Here is an 18,015-nt window from a genome sequence, read left to right on the forward strand (position 1 = left end):
ACACTGCTTGTTCACGCACACAGACATGTTGTCAATCTATAGGATACTAGAGGAATATTCCTGTTGAACAAATGTGTCACTCTGCCCTTGTGATAGAGAAATGCAAACGTAGAAGACAAGAGCGGGGGATTTCACAGTGTGCCTTTGATGGAAAACCTGTTTCCGTTTAGAGGAAAATAAATAAAAGGGGCAGGGCCTGATGGGCAGCACCGATACTAAGGCGGGAGGAAGCCACGGGGAAGTGTTGACTGAAGATGCTCAGGGCGAGACTGCATCACTTCATCAGGTGCACCAGGAAAGCCAACAAGTACCTGGAGGAGGGTCCAGTTGGGAACCGGGAGTAGGAGAACCAGGAAAACCAAAAGGCTGCTGGTGTCACAGCAAGAAGAGAGAGAGGCACAGAGAGAGAGAGAGAGAGGCAGAGAGAGAGAGAGGGAGAGAGAGAGAGTGAGGGCAAGAGAGAGAAGAGGGGTAGCAGAGGAGATATGATGACATGTACTGTGCTCTTCCTGATCGTTGTTGCATCCACGCTGGAAAATGGACGGGCCATGCCGGCTATCCCTGCATTAGCTGCAGCAAGGGCCCCCGGTGACTTCGTCATTGGGGGAATCATACCGGTCCACCTATCTGTGAAGAGAGACCATGACAACTTTTCACCCCACCGGCTGGAGCAGTGTGTCAGGTCAGTTCACACTAACGGATCTCCGAAATTATAGTGGCTAATGTTTGTATGTATCCATCACACCAAGGCGGCTACCTCTAGTAGTGGCTCATTCAGTGGCTGTATCGCAACTTCACCCTACATCTGTTTTGCTCTCACACCCCCACCCCTCTATTGCTCTCTCCTTATGTTTCTGACCTTATACATGATCAGCCTATGCCTAATATTGGGATCTGATACTGATAGACTACTTTCTGCTTCATCTAACAGATTTGACAAAGATGGCTTTGTCAGGACTCTTGGTATGATCAACGCCATAGAGGTAATGAATAAGTCTCCCATGCTGGCCGACATTGGTGTCACTCTAGGCTACCGTATCTATGACTCCTGCTCCGACGTGAGCACAGCGCTGAGAGCCACGGCCGACCTCACCCGGCAGGGCGACTGCGATGGGCAAACAAATACCTCCGTTTGCAACCAGCCCGTCATAGCTGTCATTGGAGCAAGCAGTTCGGAAAAGTCCATCATCGTTGCCAGGCAGCTTACCCTCGACGCCATTCCTCAAGTATGTATTTACACAATTCGAAAAAAAAACCCCAAAACATTATGGACTTATTTTATGACTGAAAACGAATCACGTTATGGGTCAAGCATATTGAGTTCAGACTGGCACCGTTTCTCTCCCCTTCAGATCAGCTACGCGTCAACCGCTATCATTCTGAGCGACAAGACCCGCTTCCCTGTTTTCTTGAGGACTGTGCCCAACGACAGCCACCAGACAGCGGCCATGGTTCAGCTGATGAAGGACAACAACTGGAGCTGGGTGGGCGTGCTCACTACGGACGGCGACTACGGACGCTCGGCACTGGACAGCTTTGTGTCCCAGGCCACGGAGTTAGGGATCTGCGTGGCCTTCAAGTCAATCTTCCCTCAATCCTTGACCAGCGCAGCCCTCTTGCCGGCCGTGAGGAAGGCGGTCAAAGCCATCCGCAGCAACAGCAAGGCGACAGTGATTGTGTCGTTTGTCAAGCCGACGCAGATGAAGCAGGTGTTCAGCGAGCTCCGAGAGCAGACAGAGAAGGCGGGGCATAGTTTGGAGTCCATGAAGAGGGTATGGATGGCCAGTGACAGCTGGTCATTCTACAGATTTCTTGATCAGCAGCTGAAGCTGGACGAGCTAGGGCACGTGGTGGGCTTTACCTTCAAACATGGAGACTTATCGTCCCTAAACCACTACCTAAAAATGCTTGAGCATAACAGCACAGGGAATAACCCTTTCCTGGAGGAGCTCTACGCACAGTCCAATGCCAGTGGAGACACACAAGCACCTACGCTGGGGGAGATCCTCAAAGGCCACGTCCATTCGAACAAAATCCTTAGTGTTGAGATAGCAGTGAGTGCCATCGCGAACGCTGTGGCCTCTCTCTGCCGCAGCAGGGACTGCAAAAGACCGGGCACAGTGCAACCCTGGGAGGTAAGGCTCCCCTCGAATTGATGCAAAGCTTGTTTCCCAAAAAACGAGCACTCATGCGATAGTCAACATAGCCTGGATCCAAACGGTCTGGCCAAACAGTCAATGAACAATTACCTGTATATCAAATTGAAACACAAGAGAAATTGTTTCTATTTTCATTTTAGCTCCTAAGAACTCTGCGGACGCAGGGATTTAAGCTCAGGGAGAGGAGCTTCAAATTTGACATCAATGGCGATATCAACCAGGGCTATGACATCATCCTGTGGAAGGTAGAGAACGGGGCCATCAACATCAGTGATATTGTGGCTGAGTACGACCCAATGACCAACAGCTTAAATTACACCAACGAAGGTGCTAGAAAACGCCTTTTAGGCCTGAGGGTAAGCACACATGCATTTGCTTTGCTTTGTGATATTGCCACACACACACACACACACACACACACACACACACACACACACAAATACAACAATTAAAAGGGATATATTTACACAAAACAAGATCTGATACCAGAAAAAGGTAAACCAACACAAAACATGAGTTGTGTAAATCAATAAAAACATGCTGATAGGCAGAAAATCCTTTTATTATTATTATTATATATTTCAACATGTGCGAAACCCACTTGTAAATAATGGTTCTGTGAGCAACAAAGAATACCAAGGACAACAAGTGTCAAGTTCAAAAAAAAGATGTGCAAAAAAGATTATTCCATTTTTATTTGGATTATTCTTTTCTCTGAGCTTTTTTGCTTGGAGGCAAAAGTGTTAACAAAGTCTTTAAATGCAATCCCCAGAGCATCATATCAAAGTGTTCGGATAGCTGCATGCCGGGACAGTCCATGAAAGTAACCGAGGGCCAGCACACCTGTTGCTACGAGTGTATCAACTGCACAGAGAACTACTTTTCTAATGACACAGGCAAGTGCATCAAACATCAAATAAATAAATAAATAAATAAATAAATAAATAGATAAATATTTGATATATATATATATATATACATACAGTACTGTATGTATGAAAAATACTGGATTATTATTTTAGTTTTTTGTAAAGTATGAATCATCATCACAACCCCGTCCCTGTTGCTTCTCCTCCAGATATGGACAAGTGTCTGAGCTGTGACTCGACCACGGAGTGGTCTCCTGAGGGGAGTTCCCATTGTTTCCGCAAAACCCTGGTCTTCTTCTCCTGGGAGGACAGCTTCGCTGTGGTGCTGCTGGTGCTCACCAGCCTGGGCCTGGTCCTGGTCCTGCTGGTGGGGACTCTGTTTCTGATGCACCGCCACACTCCCGTGGTGAAGGCTGCCGGGGGGCCGCTGTGCCTGGTCATTCTCCTGTCCCTTTGGTGCAGCTTCATCAGCGCCGCAATGTTCATGGGTCGGCCCACAAACCTTCAGTGCATGGCCCGGCAGGTGGTGTTCGCCCTCAGCTTCACTCTGTGCGTCTCCTGCATTCTGGTGAAGTCCCTGAAGATCCTGTTGGCTTTCCAGTTCAACCCGGGGCTGCAGGAGCTTCTGCGGCGGCTGTACCAGCCCTATGTCATCATCGCCTTCTGCGTGGCTGCGCAAGTGGCCATCTGCACCACCTGGTTGGTCCTCAAAAGACCTTTTTATAACTTGATCTTGTACCCGACCAAAGTGCTGGCGGAGTGTCACGAGGGCTCGTATGAGATGTTTGGCGCGATGCTGGGTTACATAGCCCTGCTGGCCCTCACCTGCTTCATCTGTGCCTACAAGGGCCGCAAACTACCTCAGAAGTACAACGAGGCCAAGTTCATCACCTTCAGCATGCTCCTCTACCTCATGTCCTGGCTGATCTTCATCCCGGTCTACGTCACCACCTCAGGGATGTACGTGCCCGCTGTGGAGGGGGTGGTCATACTCATCTCTAACTACGGCATCCTCAGCTGTCACTTCTTCCCCAAGTGCTACGTGATTCTCTTCAAGAGGGAGCAGAACACAGCCAGCGCCTTCAAGAAGAACATTTACGAGTACTCCAAAAAGAAAACAGGGTGTGTTGATGTACCGGACGGCGGCACCGGCGTTCCACCTGTAGCCCAACCGGCAGCAGAGCAAGCAGTCGTCAAGAGCAACGAGGGAACAAAGGATGTCCAGAGCAGCGACTATAGCAGCATTGCCTCTGGATCGGTGACAGCAAAGTGTCACAAGTGTCACAAGAGACTAAACAGCATTTAAACCGTTTCATTTGTTTATCTCCGCAAAGTGAAGTATTTGCCCTGACTCCTGAAGACTTTTAAAATGAGTTTGATACGGCGAGTGTCAAGTGTGGTTAAATGACGTTCGTGTCGTTCTTGCACGTGCTCGTTGGCTGGTCTATCCAGCAACAGGTAAAACCCCCATCCCCACACACACTCAGGAGAGGAGCCCGTGTCACGACACGTGTCCATCTGCTCGCGGGCTTATTCTAACTGGTCAACTCTCTACAATGAACTGTTGTCTACAACCCCATCTTCCGCGTCTCTGTGCCGGAGGGCCCTGAACACGCCGCTTTCGTGGCGCGTGGTAGGCCGAAAATGCCACACAGCCCTTTTCACTTAAGGCGAGATCGCGCGGGTTAAAAAGGTTGAGAGAAAAAAAATTCCCCCAAAAAAACCCTCCTTTCTGGTTTAAAATATTTGCCCTGAAGAGGTCGAAAGAGGTCGAAATCTGCTGGAATCCGAGAATGAGGAAACATTTTTGCCATTTTTTTTTTTTTTTCTTGTTGCTATGCAATGCAGTTCCGCTCAGCTCAGCAGGGTTATATCCCTAAGCATGACGTCTGAGCCATTTCGTCAAAAGGCATCTTTGCGTCTTGACTCAAACAAGGCTGAGACGTTGCAGAAGAGGATTCCCATCTAGTTTTCCTTTATTATCAAAGATATTTCGGATGGTGACGCTGAACGGACTGAAACCACACATTCATTTCGGAGTCTTCTACACTCTGTTTATCGTTTTGTTTTTTTTTGTTGTTGGTGTTTTTTTACGCCTTTAGCTTTGTTAGGGAATGATTTGTTTGGAAGAAAGAGCTTGGGGAACGCTTATGTAAGGAACCAAACATTGAAAAAGTTAATTTGCGCTGTTTCGCAATGAAAATGGAATTTTGAAACAATGAATGGTTATTCTGGTGAAATGAAAGGGAGCACAGCCTCAAGCACCGTCCTTTATTGAGTTGAACTGAAAAATTCCCTTCTCTGAACTTGCCAATCTGGTCTTGTGACGAAAATGAACAACGCAGATATGAAGGGTTGGAGTGTGTGTGTGTGTGTGTGTGTGTGTGTGTGTGTGTGTGTGTGTGTGCGTATGCGTGTGTGTGTGTGTGTAGGAGTGAAACAGCTCATCAGGAAAAAAGTAGTAGGAAAGATTGTCTTTGGGAAGAAATACACTTGTTTGATGGAAGTACAGATCACATTACTTATTTCTCATTGCAATATTGTTTTTCTTCCGCATTTTGGAAATGTACTTTCCCTTGTGGTTCTTACTGCGAGTAACAAAGAAGAAACCGTTGGGCTTTTTTGGTGGTGACAATGCCAGGGATTAAATTGGAGATAAATAAAGTTCAGTCTCCCAGCCTCTCTGAAGTTGTTTGTGTGTGCACGACACAAATGCGTTCTTGCAGTAAACAGCAGCAATCTGGGGAAATCGTTTCGTAATCCTGGGCTCGTTTCGGTTGGATCGCCACAATACATTTCGTCAGGGTGCATTTTTTTAGCTGCCGGGGGGAGGGATCTAGAGAGCACATTTCTGAGAGTCTTAAGTCCCCTAGAACAGAGACCCAGAACCCTTTAAAAAAAAAAAAAAAAAAAGGTGAAACGGGATACCAAGGTAATGGAGTACCTCGATTGTGAGGCCCTGTTACCAGCGCTCAAGGATATAATCTCCCAACAAGGGAAAGGGAACAGCTTGGGTTGCAGTTTGTTTTCCATGGCATGAAGCTTAGTCTCCCATTCACACCTGTGAGTGTGTGTATTCTTGTACATTAAATCATAATAAACACTGAAGCAATGATTCCTCGTTGACCCTGGGTGCATTTCATCGCCTTCCACCACGTACGAGCTAATGCGCTGTCAATGGAAATGATTCAAATCAATTGCACGGTTTCCACCGTGGCGGTCTGTTTTCTTTGTCAACTCTCAAAAGATCATAATTCTTGTCCTGTAAGCGCTTGTGAACACAATTCAGCCTCGGGGCGCTGGGGGGTGTTGACAGAGTTGTTTTGAGACGCACCCAGAACATCTTCAGTCCCGCGGCACGCATGCTCGCCTGGAGCAGGAACCACTCCATCGTACCTGCAGTTCGGCTTTTCCATATTTAACCGCCGCCTTGAGCTGTTCATCAGACAATGGCTTTCTATTCAACCAGTCCCGACCAAACAACAACAAAAAGAAAAGCTGTTTCCGTGAGAATACACCCCCGTGTCTAAACTTTTACTTAATGGCCCGTCAATAGACATCCAACACCATACAACTCTGTCAACAGGTCGGCGCTGTCAAAACAAACGGAGCTATTTTTTATTACTCCAATAAACAGAATATAAGAAATCAAAGCTATCATTGAGATCGCTGATGGGCGTCATTTTTCAGTCGGGTAATTTAAGTTACTTCCATTTTACGGCTTCTTTTATGTCAACATATATTTTTTTCCTATGTTTTGCTGTATAACACCATATGGGGATATTTTGATTTTTTGAAAAAATTTAGTTTAATAAGGTGACGTGACCCCTGACAGCTGACATCAATCAAATTATGAATAATTTAGGACACCGCAACATACATCTCTTAAATTGATTTTAACTTTGGATGTGGTTTTATAGAACCACAATAGCATGTAAACAATTTATATAAAATAAAATTTCCAGCCCTACAGCCAAGCTATATAAACGTGGAAAACAAAAGATAAATAATGTCAACGATTCACAAGAAGTTTGTAACAGATCTATTTATTTATTTATTTTTCTCCACAATATCAAATCAATGTCTCATAGAAGCAAGGCCGCTGCCATTACTCTAACGGAGAAGGTGCCTAGTCCAGTTTTGCCATCCTCTGATCCACGTAAAATTAGGGGGGCAGACAAGACGACTGGATCAATCTGTAATCACTTCCTGTGGTGATGATGCCGAGATTCATCTGTGGCATTCTGGATTCTGTACACCGAATGCCATGAGCACACCTCAAAATGAATTTCAACGGGGAAAAATAAAATAAAAAATAAAATAAAAAATAAACCCCAAATCAAAAACATTAAAGAGAAAAAAATAAATCATACAAACATGATAAACAGTAGAAAATTATATACGATTGAATGTGCATGATATTACTTTTCGCATTACAAAATTTTTCCATTTCAGGTGTGTTATATATATATATATATATATATATATATATATATATATATATATATATATATATATATATATATATAAAAATTTCCCAACTGGGCTACTTGCGGTTTGTGTACTCCAGTGTACACAGCATCAACGCCTTTTAAATAATGTGACATGCCCAATGTGAAAGCTCTTCCGATGCTTTAGATGTAGTACGACAGAATAATAAAGAATGCTGTGATTGACATAAAGAGGGCAGATCAGTGCCTTCTTTTCCACTTCCAACCACAAGTCAAAAGAAACCTTTCAGAAACCTAAAATCCGATGAAAACAACCTTCCTACGTCTGTAAATGGAAGAGAGAAAAAAAAAATAAAAACATTTCACAACAGACAGTACATAGAGGAGAAGCCATGGGAGACAGCAAGTACAACTGCATATCAGTCAAAAAAGAAATGAACTGCATATCACACCTCTCCACACTGAATTCCATATTTAAATAATTTCAGTTTCTTAAATGTATATATAATATACAAAACCCTCAATTTCAGTCTAGCTAACAATGTCAAATTTCATCAAGTCTATATGTAAGGTATCACCAAGGATATTGTACGGTTGCACATAATACAAGACCATATCATACACGTTGCTAGTTCAGGGTGAGATGAGCAAACTAAATAATCTCTCAGAAGAAGGGAAAAAAAAAAAAAAAGTGTTCTTTTTACCTGGAGATAGTTAACGCACAATCCATCACACAACGCAGACAGCACCTTAACTCGCCCTGATACCGCTTTGAATAAGAAGCGTCACACCACTACTCGCTGTCCTAATACTAAGATCGTTCAAACCAGCCTGGTTGGGACACGGCGCGTCGCCAGGCAGCGGCGTTAACATTGGCGCCCTCAAAGCTGACGACAGTGGCAATTATCACAGGTTGAATCTCCCCCGTCTCCCCGGAGGGCAACGGAATAAATAAAGAGGACGAGCTCGGCGTGTCGTCGTAGAGTCTGTGTCATCGGCAGGACCAAACAAAAATAAAATAAAACTTTGAACTTTGCGGGGGGGGGGGGGGGTTTGTGTCAACTCTGTCGACAACAAAGCTGATGGTATCTTTCCAGCTCTACAAGTACAAACCCGACTTGACCCTTCAAGATGCCATTATTTTAATTAGTAGTTGTTGTTTTTTTTTCCTCCCACCAATCAACAGTCTGATGCTTCGTATGTTCGTGGAGTTGTTTTTATCCTTTTGTTTTGAAGACTGAAGAGGTAGTTTCACATTCAAAAAGGGATATGGATGGTGACTTTGAGACACCGGTTTCAAATTGTAAAACGGAAAGAAAAAAAAAAATATCATTATAATCATTAATAACGATAATGTCACAGAAAATGGGGGGGGGGGGGGGGGGGGGGGGGGCACACCATGTTTTTCTCTCTCAGAAGATCTGCCACAGCACAGCCATCAAACTTGCGTGGGGAAGGAAACCCAAGCACCCTGTGTAAGCCTCCATAGAAGTCAAGTTAGAAACACTGAAAGCGCCAAAACAAAGGTTCTACATCTTTGTCTCTCCACAAATCTCCTGTTTCCTCTCTCTCTCCGACATTAGGGGGTGGGGCGGGTGACGAGCAGAGGCTTCGCTCGCTCTCTGGTGGGTTGACTCCAAAGATCGGGAGGAGAGTAGTAAAGGCGGGACCGGGGGCCTGTGGTGGCGGAGGTTAGAGCTGGAAGCCTTCCATGGGCCCCTCCTGCTGCTGGAAGATGAACTGGCCCTGGTTCTGATCCACTTGCGGTGCCAGGCTGGCGTCCTCCTCCTCCACGCCAAAGTAGTGCTCGATCAGGTCGAAGGCCTTCTGGTAGATCTCCTGGTTCTCGTGGCTTTGCAGGAACTCGATCTTATCCAGACCTGGAATCAACAAGAGCCAACGGCTTCTGTCAGTGTTTATCATAGCATAAAACACGTCTCACGCTATAGCGACAACAGGGTATTTCGCAACTTCCACAGTGTTAAATTAAACACTGAATATTTTAATACTTAAGACAAATTTTTATGACATTTAAGACCAATTTTTGGGCAAATTATCTCTATACAACAGGGAAGTATTGCAGGCACATACTATATATTAGGTAGAAATAGGGTAGATCGTTAATCAGTGGTTTTGGCGATTAATCCTAACTTTCATGAATAAACATTTGCCATTACTTTGTTTTGTTTTTCCCCCCACACATTTGTATTGTGCATTATAAAGACAGACAGATAAGTACTTTATTTATCCCCGAAGGTAAATCGCAGTGTCCCAGCAGTTCACATCAACACAGTAGGCAAAACAATAAAGCAATCAAGTACGATAAAAATATGAAACAAAGAAAACGTACAATAAACCTAACAGTTAACCTCATCTGCCCAGTTAACCTCAGTTAAGATCTGCCAATACACACTAAACCTAATGATAAACACATATAACCTAAAAAGAACAAAAAAAATGAACATAAAACAATAGGCCTGAAAAATAAAGACACATTGAAAAACTAAATACACAGTCCTATACAATAACTTATGGAATAAACAGAAAAGCAGACCGATGAAAGTACATTAAACACAGGCCCACACAGGTCGTACCGTAAGCCTCCTCGATGAGCGCGCAGTAGGGGTTGATGCCCGTCCCGTTCTGCTTGGCCTCCTGCTCTCCCAGTCTGAGGATGTTCTCCAGCCCGTTCAGGGACACCTGCACGATCTTGGAGTCCATCACAGTCAGCAGGTCACACATGGGCTTGATGGTGTTGAGGGACACCAGGTACCTGCCAGCGGGGAGCGATGGTGGGAAAGGAAGGCAATGCAAAGAAAGTCCACGAGGGGAAAAAAAGAATGAGAACATAGTACAGTGGAAACCGCTGATCAGGATCACGGTGACAGTGATCAAGCGCTTATATGGATCAAGAAGCTTGGGACAGAATCATTCCTATACAAATGCTGTTTAAATAATTATCTTATGGTAATCAGGCTGTCCGCTTACAGTGTTCATTTTGGGTCTTTTCATACATGACAATGTGTGACCCACCGCGTACTTTTGGGTCATTTGGCGGCTTTTGAGATTTTGGTCCCCCCCCCCCGCATCATTTGAAAGTGGAGAAGAGCTTCCAAACAAGGTGTCACTTGTGCAAATCAAGCAAATATTTTTAAAGCTATGACTTGTTGATGACAAGGGTGTGGCAAACTGTGATTCTGAGATAATCACCTCCAACGTTTTCCCCACACCAGATTCATTCAGCCAGCTCCCAGAATGCAAATGGGGTTGGCAGACAAACAAAGCCTCATGGCTACTTAACATACTGGTGAATGGGCCAATCACGAACAGCTCAACAACACAACTAATTTTGTTTTTAAAAAAGCTTTTATTTAAACTCTGTTTTGAAAATACGTTGAGTTAAAAAAAACAAAAACACAAAGGAACACTAATCTGGAAAAATCTAATTTTCCATCAAGAAAGGTTTTTTTTCCAACTTATTTGGCTGCTCCTGGCAATTTTAGAAATGCGTGAGATGGCGAGTTTTGCTGTGGTGGGACACATATTGAAAAATAATTGAAAACTACGGCAATTCTATTTTTTTTTTAACTGCACTCCGATTTTCATTAAACACTTTAAATCCTGTCCGACAATTATTTGAAGGTAAAAATTCATTTAAGAATGATCCTTTAGGTGTAGAGCAGTGGCGTAAATGGGTAATGGAGAGGGAGCCATCTCCGCTCTGCGTCCCCCGTTTCTCCAAAAATAAAGTGTTTTTATTTCAGATATATTAATTTTCCTCCGTTTCCTAACTGAACAACAAAAAAAGCCCTGTGCGTCCCGTGTCATGCTCCAAAGAGCCATTGATACCATTAGATGGTAATCTGCACGAGAAAAACATATAAATAATTTGCTTATAATATATCATATTATAGTGATCAATTTGACCCTGACAGAAGTGATTACTATAAGAGGTTTCCACTGTAATTTAGTTCTCTTTATTTTGGCAACTATACTGGGACATATGCACATGGGAAATGTTTCAGTAGAATGCTACGTTTACACACTTTTATAAAAAATAAATTAAAAAATACATCTGAAATACTAAAATAAAACATCCATTTAAAAACGAAGCCCAGGTCGGCATTGAGGGCCTTGCATCGATACCTAATTTGTGCAGGAGTGCCGCCAGACGTGGCGTTTGTAATGGCCCACGCCGCCTCTTTCCTTGTGCGGAACTCCGCCTTCTGAAGGATTTCTATGAGGACTGGGAAGATGTTGGCGTCGATTACAGTCTGATGGAGAATAAAAACAAATACATGTCAATCACAGTCATTCTTGACCTTTTCATATCAAGAACCCTCAACTTGAAATACAGCAGGCAATTTGACTCTGGGACCCCAATCTCAGAGGATTGTTATTAGATATGATTGAGTCCAAAGCTACATACCGGTCTATACTCTAGTTTCAGAGATAACAGTGAAACCAACATCGAAACAGTCAATGTCTAACTAACGTCTTGTAAATGAAATAATGGTGAGGTTTAACTATTAATAATTTTTCTGGGATCCACTTGGAACTTATTTAAGGACACCCGGACCCCGTGTTGGGAACCATCGATCTCGTACATCAGCGGGATATAAGAAAACGGAGGGACAAGAGCTTCTCTAATCACGGCACATGAGCTGAAGATAAGCAGGGCTCCTCTACCTGGATCTGAGCCCTGTTTCCTGCAGTGATGTTAGAGACAGTCCAGCATGCCTCCTTTTTAATGGACTCCTTGGGGCTGCTAAGGAGGTGGAGTAAGCAGGGCAGTGCTGAACAATTCAGAATCACCTAAAGATGAGAGGTGCACACGCATACATGCTTAGAATCGTGATGAAATGCAGACTTGTGGAACAGGACACTAAATAGAAAGTAGAGGCATCTGGGTGACAAATTGAATGCCAAAAAACTTGTTTCTACCTGTGTCTGAATGTCATCCCCGGTCACAATGTTGCCTACAGCACGCAGTGCAGGCGACACCACCTTGTAGTCGCTGTGCCTGCAACATAACATTCACACTGTGAATACCATCCAGGCGTTTTGCTCTGGCTGTGCTTGAGGAGGTTTTTAAATTTTTTTGCTTACATGAGCAGCTCCACGAGCCTACGGCAGACACCAGAGTCGATGACTGTCTGGATTTTGTCGTTGGGGCCGTCCGACAAGTAGGACAAGGCCCAGCAGGCATCAGCCAAGACATCTGGATCGCTGCTGAAGAGCAGCCTGGACAGCACGCTGAGACAGGGAGACACCTGAGAGGCAACCAGAGAGCACTTTGCTGTCATTTATGGTACAGGCAACATCTGTTAACTATTGATTGTTATCACAATAAATGTTAGCTTAGTTAAATAAACAATGAGTAAAAAAAGAAAAAGAAAAACACATTTACATTAAAGCTACCAAGTCTATAACAGCACTCACTTATTAATTTTGTATAGAGCTGCGTACAAATACAAAATGAAGAAAAAAGTGCAATAAATATGAAATTAGAGCAACAATAAAAAACACTTATGGTCCAAAAAACTGTGGCCATTAAAAAAAACTGAATATTGAATGCCATGATTTATTGCGCATATGGTATCTCTATATACAGCATTTACATGGTACACCGAAGGTCCCTACTTCCCATGGCAGTAAATAAAATGTGGTCACAATTCTAATAGAGCTCAGTGTCATGGATGGTAAATACAGACCGCTCTCCACACACACTACAGTTTGACAAGGCGACAAGCCCGGAGCTTTATTACCCCGCTGTTCATCGGGAAAGTCGGCCATCTGTGAACACTACTTTCCATATTGGAGTCATTGTTGATAAAGTGCACAGTGAGGTTTGAAGCGCTGTTTTGTTGTCACAGATTTCTGACATGTCTCATTAAAAAAAAAAAAAAAAAAAAAAAAAAAAGAAACGCAAGGAATCAGCAGCATATATACTGTACCAGAAATGACTGTAAACTTATGATGTCATGCTCGAAAAACACTGTGCAATGTCTGTTTAAGTGCGGGCAACACAGTCAGAGTGATGCTAATACTACTAGTTCCAACTGTGATTATTCATCACAAAGTTAACTTCCAATAGTGGAATTTCAGTTGATGTCTGTGAGCCTTAATAACACATAACCATTTTGGGACGCATTTATTCAGAAGTGACATACAAAAAATAGCTGTCAGTCACATAAGGCCAACCAGGTGCAGCAGGCTGAGTCATATGTGTAATTATAGGGCCAAGTACGTACTTATCACACATACACTGATTTGCTCAAACTGTACTTTAAGGTGTCTTTGCCACTGAAACAAATTAAATGGACCCTATTCATCATCCAATGACAGTGAACAAAAATGACTCGTGACAGCAATGAAATGTGACAGCAAAATATACACACATCCTCCCCATCTGCCCATCCTCACCCACTTCCTGCCATTTTTCCCCCAAAATTGTGCAGTGGGCGGAGCAGGGGGTGAAATAACTCGCTCAACATCACAGGACGTGAACACCAGTTCAACGCATTAGGGTCACAATTCCATGTGTGGTATCTTTAGAAAGGTGAGATCTAAATACAGCAGAAATGTGTAGTGGACAACTGGACTGACCTTGGCAAATTCAGGCGGTGGGTTCTTTCCCCGGCACAAGTTGGAAAGGGCCCACACTGCGTTCCGGGTTGTAGTGAGACGAGTGGATTTGGCGAGGAGCCTTGAAAATGAAAGACGCCATTGAGTTGTAAACAGACCTTCTTAGCCCAGTACCGAACGCACTGAAGGAAGCCTGCCAAACATGCCACACAGAGGAAAGACACTCACTGTTGGAGCGAGGGCAGGATGCCACAGTTAAGCACGTAGTCTCTGCACTCTGCATTGTCCCCGGCTATGTTCCCCAGCGCCCACACGGCCTGAAACACAGCAAACAATTACTCTGCATTTATCTTTCACCGTGCATTTCACACTGCAAGCGGGAGAATCCATTTTCTGTACAGACGGCTTGCTGGAGAAAATCACTTCAGCAACAGCACTCTCACTTATTTGTAGCCTCCTTATTTTCAGCGAAAGGGACTTGATTATGTACTATGGCATGCATACATACATTTTCTAACTTAAAGTCGCTAGTTTTCATCTGCTCACCTGTTCCTGGACATCCTCGTAGTCGGAGTTGAGCAGCTCAATAAAAATGGGCACGGCTCCCGTCTCGATGACCACCTTGGTGTGCAGGAAGGTTCCTGAGGCAATGTTGGTTAGGGCCCAAGCTGCCTCAAACTACTCAACACAAACACATGCATGCACACAAAGACACACATAATAAATTCTATATCCAGCAGATGGGGAACACAGTAAAAGCTGTTGAATACACAAGCAAAGAATATTCTAAGAACTATTTCAGAGAATGTAAAGACCCCCGAGGGCCTTACCTGCAGCGTGCAGTTTTCACTCCTCTTAAGAAACTCCACAAAGCGATTCACAACTCCAGGAGTAGATATAACCTCATCTATGGGGGGATTGGGTTCTGTAGGTAAAAGGATGCAAGAGCGGTTTTTAATTTGATGGTGTTGAATACCGCAACCAGCCCGGTAACTTTCAGTCAAAAGTTAAATTTAGTTAAATTTTTAAATTTTCTGTCATGTCCTAGCCTCTCTCAGTCGTAGGACTGAGAGAGGCTACTAACGTTTATTGACATCAGCAAGGAATGACATCTCCCTAAACTGTTAAGTGACTCAGAGGATTTGGTCTCCAAAAGGAGTCTATGTGCAGCAGACATGGTCTTCGATCACTGTGTGACAATGCATTACTCAAAAACAAGCCTTTAGCCACCTCTAGTGGTAATACATTGATAACACCGCTGCAAATGGTCATCATTCACGCAGAAGTCGTTTTGATTCAAACCGCAGCTAACAACAGATACGTCAAACTTTTAACTAGTCTTCCTGATTGATTACATCGTGTTAGCACATTAAATATTTTATTCACTAAAAGTTGTTTTTTTGATGTGCGGTGATATTTTATATTCCAACGATTGCGTGCTTTAAAAAAGTATAACAAACCTTTTGAGAGTAATTTCCTAAATTTCTGTGTAGCAATTAGCTGCTGGTCTGGGTCTTCTGAGAAGATCATCTGAATCATATCTGGAGTTATGACTCCTTCCTAGAACAAAACAAGCCATACACAAGTACTTAATCATTATCACATGCATACGTTTGCACTCTCAACGACAAAAAAACATAATAAATATGAGAATTAAATTGATATAGGTGAGGTCAAAAATAGTGGTTGACCGGTCCAATATCTGGCATTTTGAGATCATCGGCATCGGCCGATGCCTGCACTCACAAGGCCAAAAAACAAAAAATGTCTGCAGACTAGGGTAATATCGATTTTCTATACACTTTGATTCTGAATATTCAAAAGCGTTTTCTGCACTATCGACATAACTTTATAAGCTGCACTTTCTCGCCGTCTCTTCTCTCAGACGGCGCCATACGCGACAAACACGCATCCTCTCACTCAGTGCTACAAAGTACAGCAGAGAGATGTCATCAAGTGGCGACTCTCACTCTTAAAGGAACAATGTAAGCTTTTCCAAGTACACCTTTTTACCCCCCTTTTGCTCGAAATAAGATTATTAAAACACAAATGAATATCATTCCACATTTATCAGATTTGGTGACATTTCTAACAAAATAAAATAATCATTTTGCCCGGGTTACAAATATAATGTATTGTACAGCCGCTTTGGACAAACGCATCTGCTTAATGATTTTTCTTCAATATAAGTGCACTGCAGACAGAGTGCAGATCTACTTAAGCAAACAATGACAATGCAGACAATAACAGTGTTAAATGTTCAATTAAGTTCATAAATGTTGCATCTTATTAGTTATTAAATTGTTTTATGTTTATCAGATGCAAAAATACAACATGATTATATATTGACCGCCCTGCTCTAACTATCAGCATCGGCGCCCCAATTGCACCCCCTGCACACGCCCCCCTCCGCATTAAAACCTTTTTTTTAGTTTTATTTGCAGGCTTTGTGATTTGAAAATGGCATTATCTTTTGATTATCAGCCCTAAATGTTACCCAGCAGCACTTCCATATATTCTCCGTTGTCACAATCATGTTGTGATCGGCGCTGATAATAGGTAGTCTCACATCCACTCGTAATGACACACGGAGCTGGGACACGAAGCAATAGAATGGGACCCAGTGTAGACCAAATTGACCACAATAAAATGTGGACACGAACGGGTATCTGTTCGGGCAAACTTACGCCCGCAACTGGCACGGTGGAGCTGACATCAGGATCCTGGATTGGGCATTCAAGCATGGACTCATCGCTTGATGGGACACACACGTTCCTCCTCTTGAACAACTGGGGGAAAAGGAACACAGATCACTTAAACTAAGAACCAACACCTGTAACAACACTAGTATGAAACACAGAGCACATTGCGATTAGACGGCAATATTTTCGAAAGATACCGAGTAGTGAAATTGTTTCCCCGGGTAGCATCTGTAGTCCTCACCTGCTCCTCTCTTTTCTGTTTGCGCAACTGGATTCCTTCCTCTTCTCTCCTGCGCCGCATCTCCTGAGGATTCAGAGCTTTGTTCTTATAGCTCTTCATCCTGTAGTTGTCCTTCCCGGGGCTAGCCATGTCCTCTGAAGGGGGGGCAAATTACAACAGTGCTAGTGATTTATAAAGTGTGTAATTTGTTTTAAAACTGAAGTATTCTTATTCAATACTAGCGGCCTGTCTACACATTAACCACCTATCATCAAGACAAATTGCATGTACATGAGAATGTACATGGCCCAATAAACAGACCAATAAAGGATCGGGGGCATTGGAGGGTACGCCCTTCCTAACATTTCTAAAAAAGGTATGCACAACATATATTTGGGTTTATCTTTACATATCCAAATGTGCTTGTTTGTTTTAATTTTCAGGTTTATTGCATATAGCAGTTTGTACTATTTGTATCACTTAATCATTACGACCTATTGTTTTGATGCGAGCTTTTGTAACGTCGCAATTGCCCTCAAGTGATGAACAGAGTAACCGTCCATCTGGCCATCATCTAATCATAATTCGGGACTTAACCTGACTTCATGACAATACTACAGCCATGTCTAGGGGCCCTAAGACCACCGAGTACACAGCACAGCAATTATATTCCCACCCAGCCCACAAATATAAGGTAAACTGCTAGCTTCCTCCCGGGCCTAGCACTAGCCCAGCTATCTCCATGCTAACGCCAACCTGCTATTATTAGCAGCGGCCCAGTAAACCCCTGCCTATTAGCTTTTAAGCTAAGGTAGCCTAGCCTGGGCTCCATTCGCGAAAACCACTAGTAACGATACCGGCCTCTCGACAACGTTATGACAAAGAACCGCCACCAGCCGCTCCCTTAAAACGGTGATGTTACAGCCCGCTTACCCATTTTAGAGCCAAAGTAGTCGTAAAAAAAAAACGGCGTGTGTTTGTTTCCGACCCGCTCCTCCGCTGCTCTTCTTTTTTTTTACCCTGAAT

General features: G+C 43.5%; 2 protein-coding genes across 2 annotated transcripts; one reads left to right on the forward strand and one right to left on the reverse strand.

Annotated features, from left to right (window-relative positions):
* Positions 1-548: 548 nt before the first annotated feature.
* On the forward strand, positions 549-4,334 carry gprc6a (G protein-coupled receptor, class C, group 6, member A; the record flags this gene model as incomplete). The annotated part of the gene is made up of 6 exons (XM_080004813.1): positions 549-682; positions 932-1,226; positions 1,353-2,135; positions 2,300-2,515; positions 2,932-3,055; positions 3,238-4,334. 6 exons carry the CDS (start codon positions 549-551, stop codon positions 4,332-4,334), a joined length of 2,649 nt encoding a protein of 882 aa, XP_079860939.1.
* Positions 4,335-7,575: 3,241 nt separating this feature from the next.
* Positions 7,576-17,998, reverse strand: kpna5 (karyopherin alpha 5 (importin alpha 6)). The gene is made up of 14 exons (XM_080006121.1): positions 17,923-17,998; positions 17,011-17,144; positions 16,755-16,856; positions 15,528-15,627; positions 14,898-14,992; positions 14,614-14,745; positions 14,296-14,384; positions 14,089-14,188; positions 12,589-12,752; positions 12,424-12,502; positions 12,169-12,294; positions 11,626-11,753; positions 10,074-10,252; positions 7,576-9,359 (listed from the first exon to the last, which is right to left on the reverse strand). The coding sequence occupies exons 1-14, from the start codon at positions 17,924-17,926 to the stop codon at positions 9,172-9,174; spliced, it is 1,620 nt and encodes a 539-aa protein (XP_079862247.1). The 5' UTR covers positions 17,927-17,998; the 3' UTR covers positions 7,576-9,171.
* Positions 17,999-18,015: the final 17 nt, after the last annotated feature.

The sequence above is a fragment of the Zeus faber genome (assembly GCF_960531495.2).
Source record: "Zeus faber genome assembly, chromosome: 8".
In the NCBI taxonomy this organism is placed as follows: Eukaryota; Metazoa; Chordata; class Actinopteri; order Zeiformes; family Zeidae; genus Zeus; species Zeus faber.